At 42.3% G+C, this 25,488-nt stretch overlaps 1 protein-coding gene across 1 annotated transcript in view; it reads left to right on the forward strand.

The window, feature by feature from the left end:
- Positions 1-25,488, forward strand: part of LOC122649726 (reticulon-like protein B5) — a 39,706-nt gene that overhangs the window by 2,880 nt on the left and 11,338 nt on the right. The window contains exon 2 of the mRNA XM_043842970.1: positions 10,559-10,739. Within this exon, the coding sequence (XP_043698905.1) occupies positions 10,559-10,739 (181 nt within the window). The remainder of the gene's footprint in view (positions 1-10,558; positions 10,740-25,488) is intronic.

Below are 25,488 nucleotides of genomic sequence, written 5' to 3' on the forward strand. Positions count from 1 at the left end.
GGAGGAAAGGGCTTTTTTCCAGATGGCAGAGGTGAAAGGGTAGTCAAAGAAGAGGTGGGGAATGTCCTCAAGACTGTTCCAGCAAAGGGAGCAGGCAGGGAAAACATGGAGGTGACGGTGAATAAGGAAGGCTTGGGTTGGGAGGCAAAGGCAGAAGGCTCTCCAGGTGGTAAGGCTATGACGGGGAATGTGGCCTTTGAACCAGACAAGGTTGTGCCAGGGGACAGAGGGGGCGGACAAAGTTCTAGGCTGAGGAAGTGCTGAAGAGGCCATTGGGGGAGGGCAACCACAAGAGTCTGTCATCATGGGGGGAGGGGAGGGGGGGAGGGGGGAGAGCAGGCCAAATCAGAGCGACTATGGAGGGATTGAGGAAAGGGGGGGGGGAACCAGGAACCAGAGGAAATGAGACTGGAAAGGGGGGCATTTTTTGGAAGACCTGAGGAGTATATGGACCTGGGACCGAGGACACAGAAAAGGATACCAAGGGGGTGCCAAGGATCAAGCCAGAGGGAGGTGGAGGGGCCACGAGCAATGGAGGAAGAGATCCCACGGAGGGCTAGTGGGCAGAGGGCAAGGATCTTTCTCCAAATCCAGGAGGCATCAGAGGGGGTGGAGACAGTCCATTAGGAGTCGGACTTGAAAAGGTGAGAGTAAACCCAGTTAACCTAGATGGAATTATGACGGGTGAAGATTTTCCATATCAACTTGAGAATGCCAGCAGTATTGGAATCTTTGATGCGACGTATCCCAAGACCTCCCTCGAATTTAGGAAGGCAGATGGACTTCCAAGAGACAGGGTGGAGGAACCTGGAGGCATCAGCCCCTTTCCAGAGGAAAGCGCAGAAGAGGCGCTCCATCTCCTGGGAAATAGCTTTTGGTAAGCCAAAGATCCCACACCAGTAGATGTAAGTAGCTTGGAGGACAGAGTGAATACAAACAAGGTGGCCGGCATAGGAAAGGAGTTTGCTTTTCCAGAGCTAGAGGCGCTTGCAGATGTTGTCCAGCATAGGAATGCAGTGGTGCTTGGAAAGCCGGGCTGGAATGAGGGGAAGACCAAGGTATTTGACTGGGAGGGAGCCCAAGGAGAAGCCAGTCAGGTGCAGAAGGGAGTCTCTTTCCGGATCGGGAATACCAGAAAGGAAGATTTTGGATTTGAGGAGATTGATGCGGAGGCCGGAGAGGGACTCAAAGAGGTGAAGGGAATCCATAATTGCAGATATGGAAGAGTGAGAAGCCTTGGAGAAGATCATCAGATCATCAGCAAAAGCAAGATGGGTGAGATTGATATGCTTGCATTTAGGGATGGGAGAGATGAGGTGGAGGTCTGTTTTGGATTGGAGGCTACGGGAGAGGACTTCCAAGGCGATGGAGAAAAGGAAGGGAGAAAGGGGACAGCCTTGGCAGATACCCACTTTGGAGTGGAAAAAACCAGCTGGAGAATCATTGACCAGAACGGAGGAGGGGGAAGAGATGCAAGCATGAATCCAGCGGACAAAGGCAGGGGGAAACCCATTTGAGAGAGCACTCCACAGATGAAGTCCCAACGAAGGGAGTCAAAAGCTTTATGGAGGTCAATCTTCATGAGGGCGGCCGGAGAATGAGATTTGCGGTCACAGATTCCTTGGGCCATAGCATGGAACTCTGCTTCAACACTAGACCTTGCCATAACATTCTACTTCTTGCTACACCATGTGACAAGGTTACCTCCTACAAACGCTCAATAACTTAAAGTAGATTTCCGATCAGGATTACCACCCCAACAGCATCGGTTCAGGCCTCAATACGAAGATGATCATGCGGAGACAAAAGAATCCCTTTTCCTGGAGCTGGCTTCAAGTAATGGAGAAGAACAACAACCATATTAGTGGAGTAGGGGTCATGCATGAACTGACTGACCAAACTCACTTCAAATGCAATGTCTGGTCTAGTATGGGAGAGGTAGATCAATATTCCCACCAATCGTTGATAATGTCCCTTATCAACAGGATCACCATCTTTCTCTTTCAGGCGAGTAGTAGCTTCCAAAGGCGTATCACAAGGATGACATTCTAACAAACCAGTCTCTGAGAGAAGGTCTAGAACATACTTCCTTTGGGAGAGAAAAATACCTTTGGAAGAACGGACAACTTCAATCCCAAGGAAGTATCTTAGCTGTCCTAGATCTATTATTTCAAATTCTCGTCCTAAGAAAATCTTCAGGTGAGAAATCTCATCCGCATCATTGCCGGTCACAACTATGTCATTGACATAGAGTATAAGAAGAGTAATTTTATCTCTACAATGCTTGATGAACAAGGTGTGATCAGCATCACTCTGTTTGTACCCTACCGAAATACCTTTGGAAGAACGGACAACTTCAATACCAAGGAAGTATCTTAGCTGTCCTAGATCTTTTATTTCAAATTCTCGTCCTAAGAAAATCTTCAGGTGAGAAATCTCATCCGCATCATTGCCGGTCACAACTATGTCATCGACATAGACTATAAGAAGAGTAATTTTATCTCCACAACGCTTGATGAACAAGGTGTGATCAACATTACTCTGTTTGTACCCTATAGAAATCATGGCTTTATGGAACGTGCCAAACTAAGCCCGAGGGGACTGCTTAAGCCTATATAATGCCTGCTTCAATCTGCAGACTTTCCCACGAGTTTTGTCACATGAAAAAACTGGAGGAATCTCCATATAAACTTCCCCTTCAAGCTCTCTGTGAAGAAAGGCATTTTTACGTCCAATTGTTGCAATTCCCAGCCCAGATTGACAGCATATGACAATAAAACCCAAGCAATTTTCAACTTGTAATTGGGCAAAAGTCTTCTGGTAGTCGATTCCATAAATTTGAGTAAACCCTTTAGCCACAAGTCTTGCCTTGTGTCTATCTACTGACCCATCCATCTTCTGCTTGACTACAAATACCCATTTATAGCTGATTGGTCTCTTGGCCGGAGGAAGAACCACTAACTACCACGTCTCATTTTTTGTATAAGGCTTTCATCTCTTCCATCATGGCTGATTTCCACTTTGGATTTGCAATAGCCTCCTGCCACTTCTGTGGAATAGAAACATAGAAAAGAGAAGACACAAAAGCACGATAGGAAGAAGACAAGGAATCATAGGAAACAACATTGGAGATGGGATGTTGGGTATAGGACTTAATGCGTTTATGAACACAAATGGGTAATTCAAGAGAAGGATCCTTACCAGATGGAGTAGTAAGCTCTGGATCAAGGTCTGGAGATTGGAGAAAGGGTACAGTAGTGATGGTAGTCTCGACTTGCTCCTTGTGCTTAGGGATCCGGGTATAGACTTTGTCAATAGGAATCTGACTTACAGGCCTACGAACCAATTGCTCCCATTGAACAGGAACCGAAGTAGAAGCTGGAACAAATGGCTCCCCCTGAACGGGAACCGGTTGTATAGCAGGCACATCTTCAATACCCAAAGAATCATGCTGTTCTTGAAGAGGTGGCTATGAATAATCCGCTAAGGATTCATGGAAGACAATGTCCATAGTGACCAAAGTACGTTGGGTAGGAGGATTATAACACTTGTATCCTTTTTAGGTAGTTAAATAACCCAAAAAGATACACCAAATGCCACAAGGATCAAGCTTGCCATGAGGATGATGGTTACGAGCATAGCAAATACAACCAAATATCTTCGATGGAACAAAATAAAAGAGGAACCCTGGAGAATGTCTGTAGGTGCACGACCATCAAGAACACGAGTAGGCATGTAGTTTATCAAGTAGGCAGTGGTAAGGACATCATCACTCTAGTATTGAGAAGGTACCTGCCGTGCAAACATTATGGCCCTAGCAACTTCTAAGAGCTGACGATTTTTTCTTTCAACCACTCCATTTTGGGCATGAGTGTCAATATAGCTGGTCTGATGAAGTATCCCATTATCAGGCAAATATGTTTGGAACTGACCCTCCATGTATTTTCTGCCATTGTTACTACGCAGAATTTTTGCAGTTGCATTGAATTGGGTCTGAACCATATGGTGAAAGAGCTGAAAACATAAAAAATTTTTTACTTTTGTACTACATTATGTATACCCAGGTGGTACGAGTATAATAGTCAATAAAAGTAACAAACTATCGATGACCAGAAATATATGTACGACGGGCAAGACACTACACATCAGTATGAACTAAAGCAAAAAGAGAAACACTTCTTTTATTCAAAGGGAAGTAATTGGAACGAGTCTGTTTGGCTAAACATAAGCCTCACATAAAAACTCATCTGTGTTACAATCTTTGACTACTTGAGGAAATAAAAAAGCTACAGTTCGAAGTGGAGGGTGGCCGAGCCGACAATGCCATAGGTGGAGATCAGGAGACGAGACTGAGTGTAACTGATGAGCTGGAGATGAAGCTGGCGGAAGAGAAGTCTGACCCATGTCAAGTAAGTTGAGACCACCACGTACCTTACCACCCCCAATCGTTGTCCCTTTTACCAGATCCTGTATGACACAGGGAGAATGAAAAAAGGTATTTTGCAATTTGAATCTTTGGTAAGACTACTAATTGAAAGAAGATTAGTAGAGAAAGAGGGAACATGCAAAACAGAAGATAAAGTAAGGGTAGGAGAGTAGTGAATGTAACCCTTTCTAGATATAGGAGAAAGAGAACCATTAGCCACACGAACAGTGTCTTTCTCGGAAGAGGGAGAATACTAGTGAAAAATATGGGAGGAAACGGTCATGTGGTTAGTAGCACCAAAGTCTATGATCCAGGGATTGGAGACAGCCGATGCACAATGATTACCGACTGGAATACCTGAAGCAAAGTGAGAACCAGAAGGGGCAGCAGATGCAGATGCCGGAGCGGGTGAAGTTGGAGAGGCCTTTAACATGCTACAGAAAGCTAGAAGTTCATCTGGAGTGGGACCAATGTCTGTAGAAGGGGCAGCAACAATAGTTTCAGTGTTATTAGCCTTGGACTTAGACTTCCCACGACCACGTTTAGCCTCAAAGTCAGCAGTTTTCCCATGTAATTTCCAGCAAGTAGCCTTAGTGTGATAGGGTTGGTTGCAGTGTTCACACGTAACAGGCTCTTTGGAGGCAGCACTGCCATCGGGTATGGGAATGGGAGTAGGGCTGGAACCAGCTTGTAAAGCAAATCTATCAACAGTGGAGGTGTGCAATATAGCAGCCCGGCGAGTCTCCTCAGTATGGACCAAAGCAAAGGACTGCTCTGATGTAGGGAAAGGAGATCGGCTAAGCACTTGCAGACGGATAGGATCATATTCAACATTCAGACCTGCCAAGAAGTCATGGACAAATTTTGTCCACGTGTTTGCGATAGGCAGCAATATCAGCTGCAGTGGAAGGCTGAAAATCTGAGTAGTGATCCAATTGCTGCCATAAACTCTTTAGGGCAGCATCGTATTTAGAGATTGACAATTCCTTCTGTGTGGTATCATGAACCTTCTTTCGAATCTCATACACTTGAGCATCATTCCCTAACTGCCCATAAGTCTCTTTGGCAACACTCCATATTTGATGGGCTGTATCCAATTATAAATAATTGCTAAAGAGATCAGGTTGCATAGAGTGCAGCAAATAGGACATCACCATAGCATCATTGGAAACCCATCAATCTTGAAGAGGACCAGTGTCGACTGACATTACATCACTGCCAATAATATGTCCAGTAAGACCTCGACCAACAATGGTCAAATAAGTAGATCTGGACCATATTAAGTAATTTGTTCCATCGAGTTTAATAGGAGCAGCGAAAGGTAGATATTCAGTCCGTCAATCCTAGAAGTAGTCGTAATAAGATCTGAACCCGACATACTTGCATAAACCAATCAACAGAACCAGCAAGGGATGGAGAAATAACTCAACAGAATCAGCAAGGGATTGATGCAGCCAGCCAAAGAGGAACCAAAAAAAAAATATATCGATATTTGGAAAAATCGATCCTAGAAAGAGAAGACCTGAATTTTGCAAAAAATCTTAGTAGATGTGGCTGATATTAAGGTCGAGTGCTCCTCTGGTATGGATAGAACTCCCCTCAAAAAATCAGCAAGAGGTAACAACCCTAAACCTAAAATCGATCAGTGTCAGCATGTGTGATTCACTTGTTGGACCCGCTTTGGACTATCACATGGTACGGAGGGGGTTCGGAGGCTCCTGCGTGATTCACTCATTGGACCCGCTTCGGTAAATTTCCTGTATAGGGTTTCGCTATAAATCTGTAGCGAGAGTTCTTTCTCTATATTGGAAATCTGAGAGAGGTGTGAGGAACGAGAGACTGTAACCCTATTCTCCATTGATAGTGAAACAGATCTCATCTCACCGTAGACGTAGGCAACCTTGCCGAACTACGGAAATCTTTGTGCGCATTGTGTGACTGTGTAATGTAGCCTAGGTGAAATAAATCTCACTTAGGACCAGGTTCTGTTTTAGGGTTGGCCGAATGGGCAGTTTAGGGTAACTAGGGCAAAATTAGGGTTAGGAATGGGAGATTGAGTTAGGGTTTTATTGGGTAATGGTCTGCAGAATTTTAGGAATCTATTAGAATAGGTTTTAATGAGGTTTGAATAAGAAATAGAAATTCAGAAATATTAGGGTTAGGGTTTTGGGTTTTCAGATTTAGGATCTAAGCTGAAACTAGGGTTTAGGAGCAGATTTAGGCGCTGGGCTTTAGGTCGAGTTTTCCTAGCAGGGAGGGGGTGGTTCGGCTGGACTTTGGTGGGGTTTTGATGGCTGGTTAGGTCTAGGCAGATCTTAGGGTTTCTGGGTTTTTATGTTGAGGGAGGGATTTAGGGTTTGTAGTGGATAGGTGAGGCTGCAACTGAGATCGAGTGGGAGGGTTACTGTGATGGACCTGTGGTTAGGTTTTGAGTGTAATCTGATGAGGGAATAGGGCTGTGATGAATGTAGATGAAGCTAGGGTTTGGGGAAGTCGATTAGGTTAGATGGAAATAAGAAGAAGAGATGATAAAGTTGCAGGAAATTGTAACTCTTACTGGAATTGCAGAATTTCAGCAGCAGCAACCTTGAAGAACTTGAAGGAAGAAGAAAACGAACCTCCCGATCTGCAAGATGCAAGGAGTCGCCGGATTACTCCAGCCCTAGCCCTTGATATTACTCACAAGGGGTCTTGATATGACACACAAGACAGAGAAGCAGCAGCAGCCATGGCGGCAGCAGCAAGAAGAAACAAAATTTCAAACATAATAGGTGGGGGAGCCTCCCACGATTCTACTATTTATAATAATAAAGGGGGGCCTAAAGGCCTTACAAATAATCAATCTAAAGCAATCCTAATCAGATTAGGAGTTGGGATTCCTAATCTGAATCCTAATTATAAAACATAGAATAGACTTATACTCTAAATAGGAGTATGAGTGTAAACAACTAAAACAAATAAAATAAAATACTAATCCCTCTAAAATCGTGGAGAGGAACTAAGAAGATAAACCATGAAAAAGACTGTTTTAACCCTAGGCTAAAAGAACAAACAAATAAAAAGGCTCCAACGAAAAATCAAAGAACAGCCAAATTAATCATGGTTTCGGCTTCTGCATCACTGTGTTTACGATTTCCATTCTTCTCTGCATCGTGTTAGGTTCTACAAGGACGAGGTGGAGGTCTTCCAATAGTGGACTGCCAAGAGTTGTCCTTCACTTCCTGCACATCATCCTTCAAGGAAGCAATCTCTACCATCAACTGTCGGACAGCTACAGAAAGATCTTCATTAGTACTCAATGGAGCATGGTGAGGATGGTTGGAACTCTCTTCATCACCCATGGCTATGATACCAAATAATGTAAGACTAGAATACTAGCCCCAAAAACCCACAAAAATTCAAATAGGAACAGAATCAGAATTAGAAACATAGGGTTTATACTCAAACCAGACAAGTGATGGTCACCCCACTTGGATCGAGTGTTTAGAGAATAGTAGGGGGTAGCTTGCCTCCAAAATTGATTCAATTCTGATAGTCTGATGTAGCGATATCAAAGAGTCACCAAAATAGAAGGTTTGGAGAAACCTTCCAAAACAAAGCTGTTCTGGGCTTCCAGCAGTAGCCGAGTGTCAGGCTTGGTGAATGAAGCCTTGTCTGCAACTTTGGGTCAATTCTGATGGTTAGAATTGGAGATGGGAGGATGAGATTGAAAGTAGAAAGTGAGGGAATTATGGAAGTTTCAGGCAGTGGGATGGGGTGGAAGTGTCAATCGAGTGGAGGTAATGGAAGGGGAAATCTGAGTTTCAAAACCCAGAAGAGTTGGTGTTGATTTGAAGGTGTTTTGGAATTAGAAGGTTGCAGCCAAAAGAGTTGCAGAGGGGACGTGCAGCACAACTCCAATCAAAGGATCTCCCAGCAGCAGCAATCACAGTGAGTAAGGGAAGTCTTCAGCCTTGAATATTGTTCACCGGCAACAGCAGCAACCACTCGGAGCAGCAGCAACACACTTGAGTGGCTTTCTGGGTAGAGGTATGTTCACAGCAGCCTTGGTTCTATGGAGCTTCTTAGCACCTGTGTTGATCTAAGGGGAAGCAGCAGCAACTGTTGCAGTCACAGATCAGTGGTAGCAGCACTAAAGGAGCTTGAGCAGGGTAACGAAGAGAGGAGAAGAGAAGATAGAAGAAGGGGTGGTAGGGGGAATGGCTCTCTCAGCCTGGGTCTCTCACCCACAGCTATCTCAGCTGTTGAAACAAGGAGGAACACCCATACTCGATGGCTAATTTGGCCAGAAGATTCTTTTCTCAAAAATTCTGTTCCTTCATTAAGATGTAATGCCAATTAATAGCTTAGGCAAGCTTACAATAGAATAGAAACTTTCCAAAATAAAAACTAATCTAAAATAGAAACTACTAAATCCTAACTAAAATAGAAGGTAACTAAATTAAAACTACTAGGCTTTATAATTCAGCCACATGCAAGGAACCAATTAGAAACTAATAAATATAGAAACTACTTAAGTGCATCAATCCTAGCTGACTGGTCGAAGGAGAATCCTATAAAAAATAGTGGAGCACCTTTGACTGGTCAAGGGGGGATCCTATCACAATCATGGGGTGAAAATAGATCCTGACCTGCTGGGCTGGCTCGAGATGGTCCATCTCTGGCCCAAAAAGGAGCCTGGTCTTTTGTCTCTTCCTCTGGCAAGAATCTACATCACAGACACAGCACCCACTCGGGTGCCTAGGTGTATTAAGAAAATATATCCTTTATTAGCTGGATATTTCAAGTAGGAGCCAGAAACTGACACAGATTCCACTCGTGTCTCTGGAGGTGTATCTGTGATAATAATTTTGAGGAAAATTGAGTTAACATCAGAGCAAAAATCATTGAATTGCTGTGGTTGATAGAACTTCAATTCAGAGAATGCATACTGGAAAACAAGGAAGGTGGGTACAGAATATCGAGATGCTTGTGTAACCATAACTCAAAAGCAAGTATAATCCAAAGATAAATTGTATGGATGAGGTAAGAAGAACAGTAAAAAGTAAGTGGTGGCATACATTTTTGTATTTAGGTTTAGAAATTCAATTTCCTTCTTGCATGGAAAATGGGGATCGCAAAGAGAACAAGAGGTATTTAGTTTCTCCCTTTTGGTGTAGTGTCCTCACACATGATGATTGATGGGGTATGAGCTGATGGAGCACATCCATGATGATTGGTTCACTTTGCTTGGTTGAGGGCTATAGCCACCTGGGCAATCATTTTTCTTGATCAGAATCCGAGATTTCTGTTTCTGGATAACCTGAGATTCACCCCATTGGTATTTTTTCTTATCCTTAATTAGATATTATCACCAATCTCTTTTGTCAAACACCCATTTATGTAATGGGTTGGCTGGAGTTCTTTTCATGAGGTAGATTTGGTAAGTTTCGTAAGTTGAGTTATTTGTAATAATATTTAGAGATGTCAAAGAGAAGTATCTCATCCTTAAGAGTTAAGAACTACCAATATTTGGACCAAAATGATCAGCTAGATAATAGCTTTTAGTAAAATCCCAGTTCATACCATTTATAAGAGTCATAAGTTGATAGACAGTCAGACAGATAGTTGTATACTGTTAAAGGGATAAGGGGAAATGAAAGATTATTTGTTCATTTGATCTTGTGAAACTGTTTGGAGAATGATTAGCAAATTCACCAGCATTGATAGATAGATGGATATATGGAATTTATTGGTTGGCATTTGACTGGTAAGTGGTGACTATTTTGATGATTACATGTCAATGGAGCAATTTTGGTGTTGTTTTCACCCTGTTTTGTGGAGTAAATCCAGATGTTTGAACTAGGCAGTCCCACTAGTACAGATGTAAGCATTCATTTGGACAGGTTTTTACCTGTCAAATTCATGGGTTGATATTGCCCTGTTGACTCACTGAGATGATTATTGTTGTTGACATAGTGTTATTCGTGTTCTGGCTTTCATTGTTTGTCACCTTGTTTTGTTGAGTCAGTTGTCCACTTTTATGCAAAAAATTTGGTGGTGATGCCCTGTTTCTAATTTTAACCTTATCGACTATCCAGTGTGTTTCCTTGATCTTTCTGATGATGATTAAATTGTTTGTTCGGTGTTCAGCTGCTGATGTAATACTTTGGAGAAACAAACAGATTTCAGCCTGCATAGTTGCTGGTGTGACGGTTATTTGGCTAATCTTTGAGTGGATGGGCTATCACCTGCTTACCTTTGTTTGCCATTCTCTAATCCTAGCCCTCGCGACATTGTTTATCTGGACCAATTTCTCGTCATTTATTAATAAGTTAGTTTCACATCCTTGGATCTTTTCATTTGTTTGATGTTCTACTGTATGTTGCCTTTGTTCTTTTTCTTATATTAGCTAAGTGTTATTTTCTTTTTAATTGGCTTTATTAGAATGACATTCAGAAAAAGGGTGAAAAAAATCTGAAAATGTGGCACTCAGTTGTGATTTTATCTCACTTAATATAATTTTAACGCAATATAAATGTTTTTGCCCTTCTTTTCTGAATAAAATATTTTAGAGTAAACATCTAGTACACCCCCTGAGGTTTGTTCACCTATCTTGTAGCCCCCCCATTATTTAAAACCTTACTTACAGACCCATAAACCTCACCGTGTTAGTTAGGTATTAGTTTTACAATGTAAAAGACCAAAATATTGTACTCCATCATCCTCTCACCTAGGGCCTCTTACCCACTGTCTCTCACTGTTGACGCTTCTCACAGCTTCAACCTTAACTCTTTTCTCTCAATCTCTGTCTCTTTTCTGCTCAGCCACAAACTATTTATAATAAAACCTAAGACAACTTCTAGGAATAAAATAAAATCCTAAAAATAGAAACTACCCATTACATAAAACACCCCATTAAAATAGAAACTTGTGTCTAACTAGGATTCCTAATTAGGATTAGAACTCAAATAGGAAACTAAATAAGTGTCTAATAATAAAACTAACACCTAGAATCAACTCTAGCCAGCAGTCCTTCTCAGCCCCAAATTACTTTTTGCGTGAGGTACTGTTCACTTGAACAGTAATTTTTTTCTTTGTTTTCTTCATGCTTCAATCTACATCAACCAGGAAGAACTAACCATTGACCATCTTAAATCAACGGGGACGCGGGGGGGGGGGGGGGAGGGAAGAATATTAAATAAGGAAAGAAAAAGCATTATATGATCATAAACATTATCTTTAAGCCCTAGCTAAATACTAACTAAACATCTATGAACAGATACAATCAAGACCTAACTTCAATATTTTTCAGTGAGGTGGGGATGGTTGTCCTTAGGGCAACCATTTGTACCTCCCCACTGTATTTGTGGTAATGTTGCTGAGTTGAAGGGTCTTGGAATTTGAAATTAGTTATGGACTGATTCTAGCAAGCAGGAAGATGTGAGGGTTTGGAAAGGAAGAAGAAGAGGAAGAAGAGAAAGAAGAGGAAGAAGAGAAAAAGAAGAGATGAGAGGGAAATCGTGAGGTGTTAGGAGAATAGTCTCCTAACACCTATTTACTTCATTACCAACTATTTAGGAATTACAAAGGCCTCCCTGGGGAAGTAAAAGGTAAAAAGACAAAGTATATTACAACTCTATGACTAATAATAAGAACAGTAACTAATGTACCCCTAACACATAAACTCTAACACTCCCACTCAAGCTGGAGAATAAATGTCATACGTTCCCAGCTTGCAGAGAAGAGTATTGAACTGGTTCGGAATGAGACCCTTGGTGAAAATGTCTGCCAGTTGATCACCAGTCTTCACAAATGGAGTACAAATGCAATTTGAATCCAGCTTCTCTTTGATGAAGTGTCTATCAACTTCAATATGCTTTGTTCGGTCATGTTGCACAGGGTTATGAGCAATGCTTATAGCCGCCTTGTTATCACAGTAGAGCCGCATAGGTCCCTCTTGGTCAAACCCCAATTCTTGAACCAATTGCTTCTACCATATGAATTCACACACTCTATGAGCTATGACTCTAAATTCAGCCTCTACGCTGGATCTAGCAACAATTGGTTGGTTCTTACTTCTCCATGTAACAAGATTACCACCCACAAGGGTACAGTAACCGGATGTAGATCGTTTGTCAGAAATAGAACCAGCCCAATCTGCATCAGTGTAGCCCTCTATCCTCAAATGACTATGTTTGGCATATAGAAGGCCTTTTCCTGGAGAGGATTTCAAGTACCTGATGATGCGATAGACAACATCCAACATAGTTGTCAAGGCGGTAAGGCAACCTAAGGCGGTGGAGAGGTACCTTAGCGCTTAGGCGACAAGGCGCTCGCCTAGGCGATCAAGGCGCCCTCAAGTATTATTTTTTATTTCCCCCCTTTTCTAAAATTATTAAGTGTGCTACAATATTTTAGTATGCTACAATAGATACCTTATATCATCAAAAATCAACATTAAGCCTCCTCAAGTCATCAAAAATCAACATTAAGTCACCTCGAGTCATCAAAAAATCAACATTAGGCCACATCAAATCATAAAAAATAACATTAAGTCACATCAAGTCATCAAAAATCAATATTAAGCCACATCAAGTCATAAAAAATCATTCACCAAAAAAAAAGAAAAAGTCATAAAAAATCAGCATAGAACTAGAAGACCAAAGAACTGAAGAAGCAAGCTATTAGAAGTTTGAAACAATCAAAGCATACATTTGGTTTATACTAGTCTCACTTTTTGTTTATACTGTTCTTAGAAAATATGAGTTTATCTATAAGTAATTAAATTGATCTCGATTTGGAGAGATGTTCTTGTTCTCTAAGAAGTTTGACTAGTCAAATGATTTTAGTTTTACATGAGACTTTTTGTATTAGTTAGAGCACAAAACCAGCTTTCTAACAAATCCAAAAGTGCTTAAATCATGATTTATATTGAAGAAGTTATGTTCCGACCAAACTTTTTTTGGTCTGTGCGAATGCTGTCAAAATCGCTCTGAATAAAAATATTTTTTTATATATCAAAACAAATGAATATTTTACCGCACTTTTGGTTTTTAGTAATGTTTTACCATATTAATATTTAAAGAATTTTTATATTTGAGAAAAACCCCAGCATTTGAAAGTTGAAAATTTTACCTACCGTTGAAAATCCAATTTTCGTTCTTGAACTGGGAGGTTGACTTTTTATCCTTTTGGAATTTTATTTTTTAACTATTTTTATTAGATTCAAATAGGGGGTATTTGCTTATTTATGAATAATATCTTAAGTAAATATAAAAACATTTACTTAAATGATATTTGACATAAATAAGGGTCAATACCGGAACCTGGTACTGATAAAAACCAGTGCAAGACGCCCTGCAATAAGGCGGATGTCGCCTAGGCCCCAACAAAACCGCCTGGACGCCTAGGCGACGCCTGGACAACTGGATGCATGTCCACTTTTGGGAGCATGCATGAATTGACTCACCACTCCAACTACATAACTGATGTTTGACCGAGTCAAGGAGAGATAGATCAATCTCCCAACCAACCTCTGGTATTTCTCTGCATCTACAAGAGGAGAACCAGAGTCTTCACTCAGTTTGTGATTCTGATCAATTGGGGAGTTGGTTGATTTACATCCCAATATTCCTATCTCTTTCAATAGGTCCAGAACAAACTTCCGCTGGCAAATATTGATACCCTTCTTTGACCTAGATACTTCAATCCCCAAGAAATACTTCAAAAGTCCAAGATCCTTAATTTTAAACTGTTCGGCCAGGTAAGCACGACGGGCATCCTTAAGCTCCTCTGGAGAATCTCTTCCTGCCAGGATTCTTTCTGGGTTTCCTGGGTCCATTCTCATCTCCTTAAATCTGACTCCATCTGAACTGTCTCCATTCTTGCTGACTCCTTTTGGATTTGGCGTAAGATCCTCTCCCTCCGCCCCCTTGCCCTTCGTGGTGTCTCCTCTTCCATTGCTGATGGCAACTCCACCTCTCTCTGGCTCGATCCTTGGCACCCTTCAGGGATCCTCTATAAGCTTCTGGGCCCCAGAGCCATTTATTCCTCTGGCCTCCGCAAGGCTGCCCCTGTCTCCTCCCTAATCTCCTCTGGTTCTTGGGCCCCACACCCCTCCCTTAACCCAGACATCATCTCTCAGATCTGGGCAACCCTTCCCCCGTTGCTGCAAAACTCCTCCCCTCGCGCGGATAAGGTCATCTGGCTCCCCTCCCCCAATGGTCTCTTCTCCTCGTTTTCTGCCTGGAACCTCTCTAGAGACCCTCGCCCCTCTGTCCCTTCGCACAACTTAGTCTGGTTCAAAGGCCGCATCCCTCGCCATAGCCTAACTGTTTGGAGAGCCCTCAAACTTTGCCTGCCTACCTAAGCCTTTGTAGAGAGGATCGGAATTAGAACACAAGGCTTAGATGATTAATTATCATCCCAAGCACATCTATTTATAATCATAATAAAACATATAACGTAATTACATGAGCAATGTGGGACTAAACCACATACAAGAGATATAATAAAAGACATAATAAAAAGGGGAAAAAGTCCAGAATACCCCCACGGTATTCTGGCTTACATGAGCAATGTTGGACTAAACCACATACAAGAGACATAATAAAAGACATAATAAAAAGGGGAAAAAAGTCCAGAATACCCCCACGGTATTCTGGCCCATATAATCTAACACTCCCCCTCAAGTTGGAGCATATATGTCATACATACCCAACTTGACTAAGATAGGAAGAAACCGTTTGCCACTTAGTCCCTTAGTGAATACATCAGCCAGTTGATCAACAGACTTCACAAAGGGAACACAAATGAGTCCGGCTTCAAGTTTCTCCTTGATGAAATGTCGGTCAACCTCCACGTGCTTAGTACGATCATGCTGGACAGGGTTATGAGCAATGCTAATGGCGGCTTTATTGTCACAATAAAACATCATGGGAAGATGGACATCAACATCGATATCCTGCAATAATCCTCTAAGCCATAGAAGTTCACAAATTCCTTGTGCCATCGCACGAAACTCGGCTTCAGCATTGGACCTTGCCATAACATTCTGCTTTTTGCTATGCCATGTGACAAGGTTCCCACCCACAAAGGAACAATAGCCAGAGATAGATTTTCTGTCGGTAGAACCAGCCTAATCGGCATCAGTATAAGCTTCAATCTTTAGGTGACCATTGGGAGAGAAAAGGGTTCCCTTTCCTGGAGCAGACTTCAAATACCGCAAAATACGACGGACTGCATCCATATGAGAGGAATAGGGATCATGCATAAACTGGCTCACCAAACTTACAGCAACTGCTATGTCAAGTCGTGTGTGTGAGAGGTAGATTAGTTTGCCCACTAATCGCTGATAACAACCTTTGTCAACAGGCTCACCCTCTTTCTCCTTAAGTTTTGTAGTAGCTTCCATAGGAGTATCTGAAGGATGACAACCTAGCAGCCCAGTCTTAGTCAATAGATCAAGGACATATTTTCTTTGAGAAAGAAAGATGCCCTTCGAAGATCGAGCAACTTCTATCCCTAGAAAATATTTTAGAGGGCCAAGATCTTTTGCCTCAAACTCACAGCCAAGGAAGAGCTTCAAATTCTTGATAGCATCACCATCATTACCAGTGACCACAATATCATCCACATAGACTATGAGAAGAGTTACCTTGTCAACTCGTCTGATAAACGAAGTGTGATCAACATTGCTCTGCTTATAACCTGCTGAAATCATAGCCTTGTGAAATCTGCCAAACCAGGCCCTAGGTGACTGCTTCAACCCATAAGGGGCACGCTTCAATTTACAGACCTTGCCCATAGTCCTGTCATCAGAGAAGCCTGGTGGAATGTTCATATATACCTCCTCAAGCTCCCCATGGAGGAAGGCATTTTTACATCTAACTGTTGAAGATCCCACCCAAGATTTGCAGCACAAGATAATAACACCCTGATAGTGTTAAGTTTGGCCACTGTTGCAAAGGTCTCCTGATAGTCAACTCCATAAGTTTGAGTGAACCTCTTTGCAACCAGACGTGCCTTATATCGATCCACTGAACCATCAGCCTTCTGTTTGACCATGAAGACCCATTTACATCCAACTGGTTTTTTCCCTGGAGGAAGAGCCACAAGATCCCACGTATTATTTTTGTGTAGTGCTCTCATTTCTTCCAACATTGCTGCCTTCCAATTTCCATCTGTAGATGCTTCCTGCCAATTTTTAGGAATCGAAACAGAAGAAAGAGAAGATACAAAAGCACAAAAAGAAAGAGAAAGAGAGCTATAACAAACAAAACGAGATATGGGATGTAAAGTGCAAGTCCTAGTACCTTTGCGATGAGCAATAGGTAGGTCGGAAGAAGAGGGATTACCAGGAGATGACGGATCTGGATCTGGAGCCAGCAATTGGATGGGTATTGGTGCTAAAGTGGATTGCAGCTGCCCTCTGTTGGTTCTGCCCCTTATATAGGTGAGTATGTTGGAGTTGTCAATTCTCTTCTGAAATTCACCAATAGTTCTCTAGACTGGAGTCAGCTCCCCCTGGATAGGAACATTAGCAACACTATTTTCTATGGTCTCCCCCTGTAAAGGATTCCCGTCAGGTGAGGGAGGAACAGCCAGAGGAGGTTGGGCATTAATCAAAGTAGGATGGGCATCATCCAAAGGAGGTTGGGCAGCGGTTAAAGGAGGCTGGGCAGCAGCCAGAGGAACCTCAAGAGGAGGAATCTCAAAAGACACATCTTTACTAGAACTCTCCCCCTGAAGAGGTGGTAAAGAATAATAAGAAAGGGACTCATGAAAAATAACATCCATACTAACCAAGGTACGGCGGGAAGGGGGATGGTAACACTTATAACCTTTATGGGTTGGAGAATAACCCCAGAAAATACAACGGAGCCCCCGAGGTTCATGTTTGCCTGGAGATTTGGTATCTCTAGCATAACACACACAACCAAACACCTTGGGAGGCACAATAAAGGAGGAATTTCCTAGTAAAACATCAGAGGGGCTACGGGAGTGAAGAACCCAAGAAGGTAACCTATTAATGAGATAGGCTGCAGTGAGAACCGCATCCCCCCAATATTGAGATGGGACATTCTTCACAAACATCAAAGCCCTGGCCATCTCTAACAAGTGGCGATTTTTTCATTTTGCCACACCATTCTGGGCAGGGGTATCAACACAACTAGTTTGATGAATAATGCCATGATCAGCCAAATAATTTTGAAATTGAGATTCTGTATACTCGGTTCCATTATCACTTCTCAATATTTTGAGAGTAGCCTGGAACTGAGTTTGGATCATTTTATGAAAATGTTGAAAACATGAGAAAACTTGATTTTTTGTGTACAAAAGATACACCCAGGTGTTCCTAGAATAACAATCAATAAAAGAGACAAACCAACGATGACCAGAAGTAGATGGCTTACGACTACCCCAAACATCAGGATGCACCAATTGAAAACAAGAAGAACTCCTTTTATTTGAAATTGGATAAGTGGAAAGTGTCTGTTTGGCCAGAACACAAGCCTCACAAAAAAAGTCATCCTTAGTGTGTAGGGTGACCAAACTAGGAAATAAATGAGCTAAAATTCCTAAAGGGGGGTGACCTAACCTAGAGTGCCACTGGTAGAGTTCAGAAGAGACCATGGAGTTCTGGTGTGGCGGAGAAGGTAATGGTGGTGGAGAGAAGCGACCGTCATCAAGCAAGTACAACCCACTATGCACTTTACCCAATCCAATCATCTTCCCAGATTCTAGATCCTGAAACACACAATGAGAAGGAAAAAAAGTGACTTTGCAGTTAAGATCACGAGTAATACTACTACTTGAAAGAAGGTTAGTAGTAAAATTAGGAATGTGCAAAACAAAAGACAAGGGAAGAGAGGAAGTGCAGTTGATGAATCCTTTTCCAGATATGGAAGAAAGGGAACCATCAGCCACTTTGACCTTGTCTTTCCCAGAAGTGGGAGAATATTTGTGAAACAGAATAGAGGAACCGGTCATATGATCTATAGCTCCAGAATCTATGATCCAAGGATGGGAAGCTACAGAAGCACAATGACCTCCAAATGGAATACTTAATCGGGCAAAGTGTGAACCAGAAGGAGCAGAGGAATTGGCAGTAGCTGATGTAGTAGAGGTAGCAGCAGTGGAAGACCTGAGCATACGTAGGAGTGCCTGTAGATCATCCTGGGATAGACCAGTGTCAGTAGCAGGGGCTGTAGTAACAGTCTCAGTTTGATGGGCCTTGGTCTTTGTCTTTAACTTTGTCTTGGCAGCCCTTTTAGCTTCAAAATTGGTTGATTTCCCATGAAGTTTCCAACACTTCTCTTTGGTGTGGTAAGGTTTGTGTTAGTGCTCACAAACAACAATCCCTGTAGTCGAATCACCAAGAGAAGCAGTGCCACTAGGTGCAGGAGTGGCCGGGGCAGCAGCCTTGAGAGCTGATCTGTCAGTAATAGGAGGGTGCAACATGGCAGCCCTACGGTTTTCTTCAAAGGAGATCAGGGCATAGGACTGTTCAAGTGTGGGAAAAGGTTTGTGACCCAACACTTGAACCCTAATCTAATCATACTCCACATTTAACCCAGCCAAAAAATCATGAACTCTGATCTTGTCCACATGTTTCTTATATGAAGTAATATCAGCAGCTGTACTTAGGTGAAAGTTAGAAAAGTGGTCCAGTTGCTGCCAAAGGCTGCGCAAAATAGCATAGTATTTGGAGACTGTCAACTCTCCCTAAGTAGTGTGAAGAACCTTCTTTCTGATTTCATATACCTGGGCATCATTACCAAGCTGTCCGTAGGTTTCCTTGCAAGCAGCCCAAATTTCCGAGGCTGTGTCAAGGAGAAGAAAATTATGTTGCAGATCTGTAGTCATCGAATCGATCAGGTAGGACATAAGAACTCCATTGTTGGCAAGCCACTTGTCTTGAGCAGCTCCAATCTCGGTTGGCATAACATTGGTTCCAGTAATATGACCAGTAAGGCCACGGCCAGCAATGGCAAAGGAAGTAGACCTAGACCAAAGCAAGTAATTAGTGCCATCCAACTTGATTGGATTAGAAGGAAAGGTATGATAATCTGGCTTGCTTTATCCATCACCAATAGAAGTAGCAGTCGAATCCACAGAGTCGCCCATGAAGACATGAGAGAATCCTAAATCGCAGAATGGGGCTGTTGTGAAGAGAAACCCAAGAAATCCTTCAAGTTAAGGGCTGAAAAAAAGGATGAGAGTCCTTTAGTAATGAAGGAATAAATGTCTCCAAAACTCAGCAACAACAGACAAGGAGAACCTTGAGATCGATTTTTTCAAGGTTTTGAAAAAAACCCTGAAAGTGCTGAAATCGATAAGAGGAGAAGAAGCCCAAAAGGTGAGTGGATGAGGCTGAAATTGCAGTCGAGTATGCCTTGAATAGGGGAGAATCGCTCCTCAAAAAATCAGAACCAACTGACAGGTGGAACCCCAAGATCGACTATTGTCAGAGTTCTGAAAAACCCTGAAATGTTAGGTGGCTAATAAATAAAATGATCTGCACCTTATGTAGGACTCATTTGGTTGTGCTTGCATGTGCATGCATGGTTTATATTTCATTCACTGGCTTGGTGGAGCTCACACTCTTGTACATTCTCTTTTAGTTGATTTTACAGGAACGGATTGGCCAATAGGCGAGGAAGCTGTTGATGGAATTGTAGATCTTCCTCATCTCGTTGCATAGCGACGATCTTGTTATTATTTAAGTATCTTTCTTTCAAGAAGTGTAATTACCAAGATAATGAACTTATTGAACATAAAAGGATATGTATATGGTATAACATAGGTATTTGGGATTTTATTATTGGTAATATAAATCGTCTGTGGGTATCTTCCGTTGCACTCTGAGAAAAAATATCGAACTTGAGGGGTCTTCAACTTGATGTAGATGCTGGAATACCAATCTGCTGCAGTTCCTGAGCTCCAAAATGGTGAACAAATCCCTTGTAGTATAGATGGAATCTGTCCAACGAAGGTTGAAGTCTCCAATTTTCGCAGCAAAGAGGCAAAGCACCCTATCGATCAAATCTGGATATCATGGGATGAGGTAAAAAAAGGAGGGCAACAACTGGATCAATAGATTACCTCATCAGTGCTGCCCTATGGAAAGAAGAGCAAAACAAAGGGAAGAAGAGAAGAGAAGAGAAGAGAGATCGAGAATTAGAGAGGGGGGATCGAGAATGGGAGAGGTGGGGTCCTAATTCATAACCTGCTCTGATACCATGTAGAGAGGATCTGAATTAGAACACAAGGCTTGGATGATTAATTATCATCCCAAGCACATCTATTTATAATCATGATAAAACATATAACATAATTACATGAGCAATGTGGGACTAAACCACATACAAGAGACATAATAAAAAGGGGAAAAAGTCCAGAATACCCCTACGGTATTTTGGCCCATATAATCTAACAGCCTTCCTCATTCACCGCACTATCCCAACTCCCTCCTTTTGCAACCTTTGTTGGATCGGCCGTGAAGATATCCCTCAACTCTTCTTTGACTGCCCCTTCACCTCCACCATATGGAAAAAGGCTTTGTCCTCCATCTATCCACGCAGCAGAAGGATTCGGAGTTTTGACCGTGAATGGCTTTGGTTACTCAAGACTTTTTCTGGGAACTCCATTTGTGACACTATCGAGAAGCTAGTTTTTAGTGCTGCTATTCACCATATCTGGATGGAAAGGAATCTCAGGAGATGGGCTTCCAACTCTAGATCGTTTGATGTGATTTGGAAAGCCATCTCCTTCAATGTGTCCTCTAAGCTCAACTGTATCTATCAGAGGTACTCCTCGGACAACCCTAGGAACAGGCATATTTTGACTTTTTGGGGCCTTGATTCTGCCCTTTTGCGGTCTTCCTCCTCTGCGTAGGCTGGTTGATCGCCCCCCCTTTTTTCTTCTTCTCCCTCTTATATATTGATTCTTTTGGTTCTCTCTTCCCTGCCCCCTCTTGGGGTTCGGTAATATACTTATTTACCAAAAAAAAGAAGATTTTAATCTCTTTATCTCATCTTTGTCATTCCCAGTTACAACAATATCATCAACATAAACAATAAGAGCAGTGACTATACCATTTCCTCTCCGGATAAACAAGGTGTGGTCAGCCTGACTCTGGGAATATCCATTCTTTAGAATGGCCTGTCGAAACCGCTCAAACCAAGCTTTGGGAGACTGTTTGAGACCATAAATAAAGTGCCTTCTTAATGAGGCACACCTTCCCTTCTGCTGAAGGAGACTTGAAGCCGGGTGGAGGTTGTATATACACCTCCTCTTCCATATCACCATGAAGAAAAGCATTCTTCACATCTAATTGATATAATGGCATTCTTTGTTGGCTGCCACTGATAGGAGGACTCTGATTGAGTTGTGCTTGGCCACAGGAGCAAAAGTCTCTTGATAATCAATGCCATAAACTTGACTGTGTCCTTTGGCTACCAACCGAGCCTTATATTTGTCCACTGTACCATCTCATTGGTATTTGATTGTATAGACCCACCTGCATCCAACTGGAACTCTCCCCCTGAGGAGATTAACAAGAGTCTATGTACCATTCTTCTCAAGAGCCATCATTTCCTCTGACATGGCCTTCTTCCATTTTGGGTCAGATATAGCCTCAGTAAGGTTCTTGGGAATAGTGGCAGATGAGAGAACAGTAGTAAAGGCAAGACCTGTAGGAGAGATAACATCATAGGAAACAAACTTGGCAATAGGATTAGTGCAAGCTCTTTTTCCCTTTCTAGTAGCAATTGGGAGATCTAAATCAGAAGGAAGATCACCTGACTGAGGAGGATGGAGCTCAGGATGTGGCTCCAAACAAGGCTCTTGGCAGGTCTTCTTCCTTTTACTCTTCAAGCATTCACCTTTTTTATACTTAATGTGGTAATCTTTCCTATTACCAGAACCACTTTCAACAACAGCCCCTTGATCACCAATATCAATAACAACACCTTCTTTAGGTTTCCCAATATCAAACAAAAATGAGGGAGTAGGCAAAGATGGGAGCAAAGGGATATCAACATCCTCTTCATTCCAACTATTCTCCCCCTGAAGAGGATGCTGATGAGAAGGAATGAAGAAGGGTGTAGACTCAAAGAAGGTGACATCTTTGGAGAGAAAACGCCTTCGGGAAGAGGGATAGTAGCACTTATATCCCTTGGTGGAGGAAGAATAACCAAAGAAAAGACATTGAGTGCCTTGGGGTCAAGCTTAGTCCTAGCAGATTTATTGACATGGACATAGCGGACACACCCAAATACCTTGGGAGGAAGAGGGAAGCCAGATGTCTGAGGAAGAAGAGTTCCCATAAGGGATTTGGAGCCAAGAAGCAAAGTTGGTGTCCGATTGATAAGAAAGGTAGCAACAAGAAGAGCATCAGACCAAAAGGTCTTGGGAACATGCATGCCAAAAAGAAGACTCCGAGTGACCTCTAACAGATGACGGTTTTTCCTCTTAGCCACTCCATTATGTTGACGTGTATCAACACATGTAATTTGGCAGATAATACCATTATCAATGAAAAACTGTTGGAGCCCCCCATACATGTATTCCCCCCCCCCCTTTATCACAACGGACTATCTGGATGCGGGTACCAAATTGAGTAAAAATTAACTGATATAAGTTCTTGAAAGCATCATAAACATCACTCTTTTGTTTCATTAAAAAGGTCCAAGTAGTCTGGGAATAGTCATCAGCAAATGAAATAAAATAACGATATCCAGACAAAGAGGTAGTGGGAGCTGGTCCCCAAACATCAGAATGGACAGTATTAAAAGGAATAGTGTATCTATTACCATGATAGGGATAAGATGTGAGACAATGTTTAGCAAAAATACATGGTTCACACTGAAAAACATGAGAAGAAGAAAAAGAAGTAAACAAATGAGGTAACTGTTTTCTCATAACAACAAAAGATGGGTAGCCTAAATGTTAATGCCAAAGCATCACGGAACCATAGTACTCCTGTCAGTTTGGCCACAAACATAGGACTGAGCAGCAGGGAAAAATGGGCAAAATAGGTGTCTAGGACTCAAGCAGGTAGAGTCATTTCTCCTCACATCCACTGCCAATAACCCTCTTCATCTTCAAATCCTGAAAGAGATAATGAGAAGGAAAGAAAGTGACACAACAGTTCAAGGATTTGGTTAGATGACTGACAGATAACAGGTTAGTGGAAAAATTACGAACATAAAGGACAAAAACAAGAGAAATAGAAGAAGTGACTCAAACATTACCCTTACCAGAGATAGAGGAAAGAGAACCATCGTCAAATCTAACCTTATCTCTACCAGAGCAAATAGAATAAAAGTCATAACACTGAGACATACCAGTCACATGATCTGTGGCACCAGAGTCAATGACCCAAGTGGGAGCAGTAGAAGGGGCAGATGTAGAGGCCTGCAAGGCTAAGGCTGAATCTGACTCTGCAGGAGCAATAGAAGAATGGCCAAGTCGGGACATCATCCGACGAAGTGCTGCAATATCCTCTCTGGAGAGAGAATCATGATTAGTCTGTAGTCCAGGTGACTCCGTATCTGCGGTCACAGAGTGGGCTCTAGCTCCCCCTGTCCGACCACCTCGGGTACCAGATGATCCACCATGCATACTAGGAGGCTGTCCATGAAGGGCCCTACACCTGTCCTTAGTATGCCCCAACTTTCCACAAGTCACATTTAAATCTATCTCGGTGATCTCCATGGTTTGGTCCATGGCCTCTCCCTCGACCTCTCTGGTCTCAGTAGGAACTAGAAACGAAAGCAGATCTCTCCAATGAGGGTGCAGACAGGGTTGTAAATGAATAGCCGAAATCCGTTTCCGTATCCGTGTCCATATCCGTTTAGCACTATCCGAATCCATCCGAAAGCTAAACGGATGCAGATACGGATAGGCTGTAGATATCTGAAAAGCTATATTCACATGTAAACGGATAAAATATCCGATCCGTATCCGTGTCCGTATCCATTTAGCACTATCCAAATCCGTCTGATAGCTAATCGGATACGGATGCGGATATAGCACTATTCGAGCAGAATCCGATCCGTTTACAGCCCTAGGTGTAGTGTCCATGGATCCTCTTCTATTTTCCTCACTTTGCAGGTAGCTACACACTTCATCCAGAGATGGAAGAGGGGACCTCCCTAAGATCTGTAAGCGAAGAGGCTCATACTCCGGGTTAAGACCACCAAGCAGAATAAGGATCCTTCCCTTTTCTTGTTTCCTGTAGACCTCATAGTTGTCACGGCGTCACGACGATCCAAGTCGGTCGAGGGGTGTCTGATCGATATATCGACACGTCGCCCGCCATGGCGATCATGTCGACCATGGCAGAATTGTAATTAAATCCAAAGTTGAATGGAAAACTAGTAAATAAATCAAGATTTATAAGAGCAATGGCAGAATTGTAATTAATCTGAAGTTGTAAAGAAGGAGTGGCAGAACTGTAATTAATGGAAATCAATTTAATAAAGAAAATAAACCAGGAAGTGGGATAGCACATTTGGTGGGTAAAGGGTATACTTGGAACAAATGGAAAATAATAGATGGTGGGAATAAAAGTAAAAGAAAAGGGTAATGTTGGGAACTAAGGAAAATGGGTTTAATAGATAAGAAATCGAGAAACAAAAAACAAAGGAATTCAGTCTTCTTCATCCTCACGACTCCTCAGCCAAAGAAGGAACCATAACCCAGTGGCAGAATGGAAGTTATTTCGAAGATCGGCCTTCCTCGTAAGAACCCAATCAATACGAAGCTTCAGGCAAGAGTCGCCACAACCTGTTCTCTCAAGGGCACCAAGAATCTAATTGAAAGAACTCGCAACCAAGAGATCAATGGAACTGAACCAAATCTGACGGTAGTAATGGAGGTGCAGGTCTGATAATGTTGAAAGGGGTTGAGCCAAAGGTTTGGAAGGATGAATCGCCCAGACCTACGAGAAATAGCCCCAAAATTCTGCTGGCAGCCGAATGGTGAGAGCAAGGCTAAAATAGAAGATTTAGGGAAACAGACGCCATGGCATAGGTCGATATGGCCATTTCTCCAGTGCCAGGATGCCATGG

Source organism: Telopea speciosissima, chromosome 2 (genome assembly GCF_018873765.1).
Source record: "Telopea speciosissima isolate NSW1024214 ecotype Mountain lineage chromosome 2, Tspe_v1, whole genome shotgun sequence".
Taxonomy (NCBI): Eukaryota; Viridiplantae; Streptophyta; class Magnoliopsida; order Proteales; family Proteaceae; genus Telopea; species Telopea speciosissima.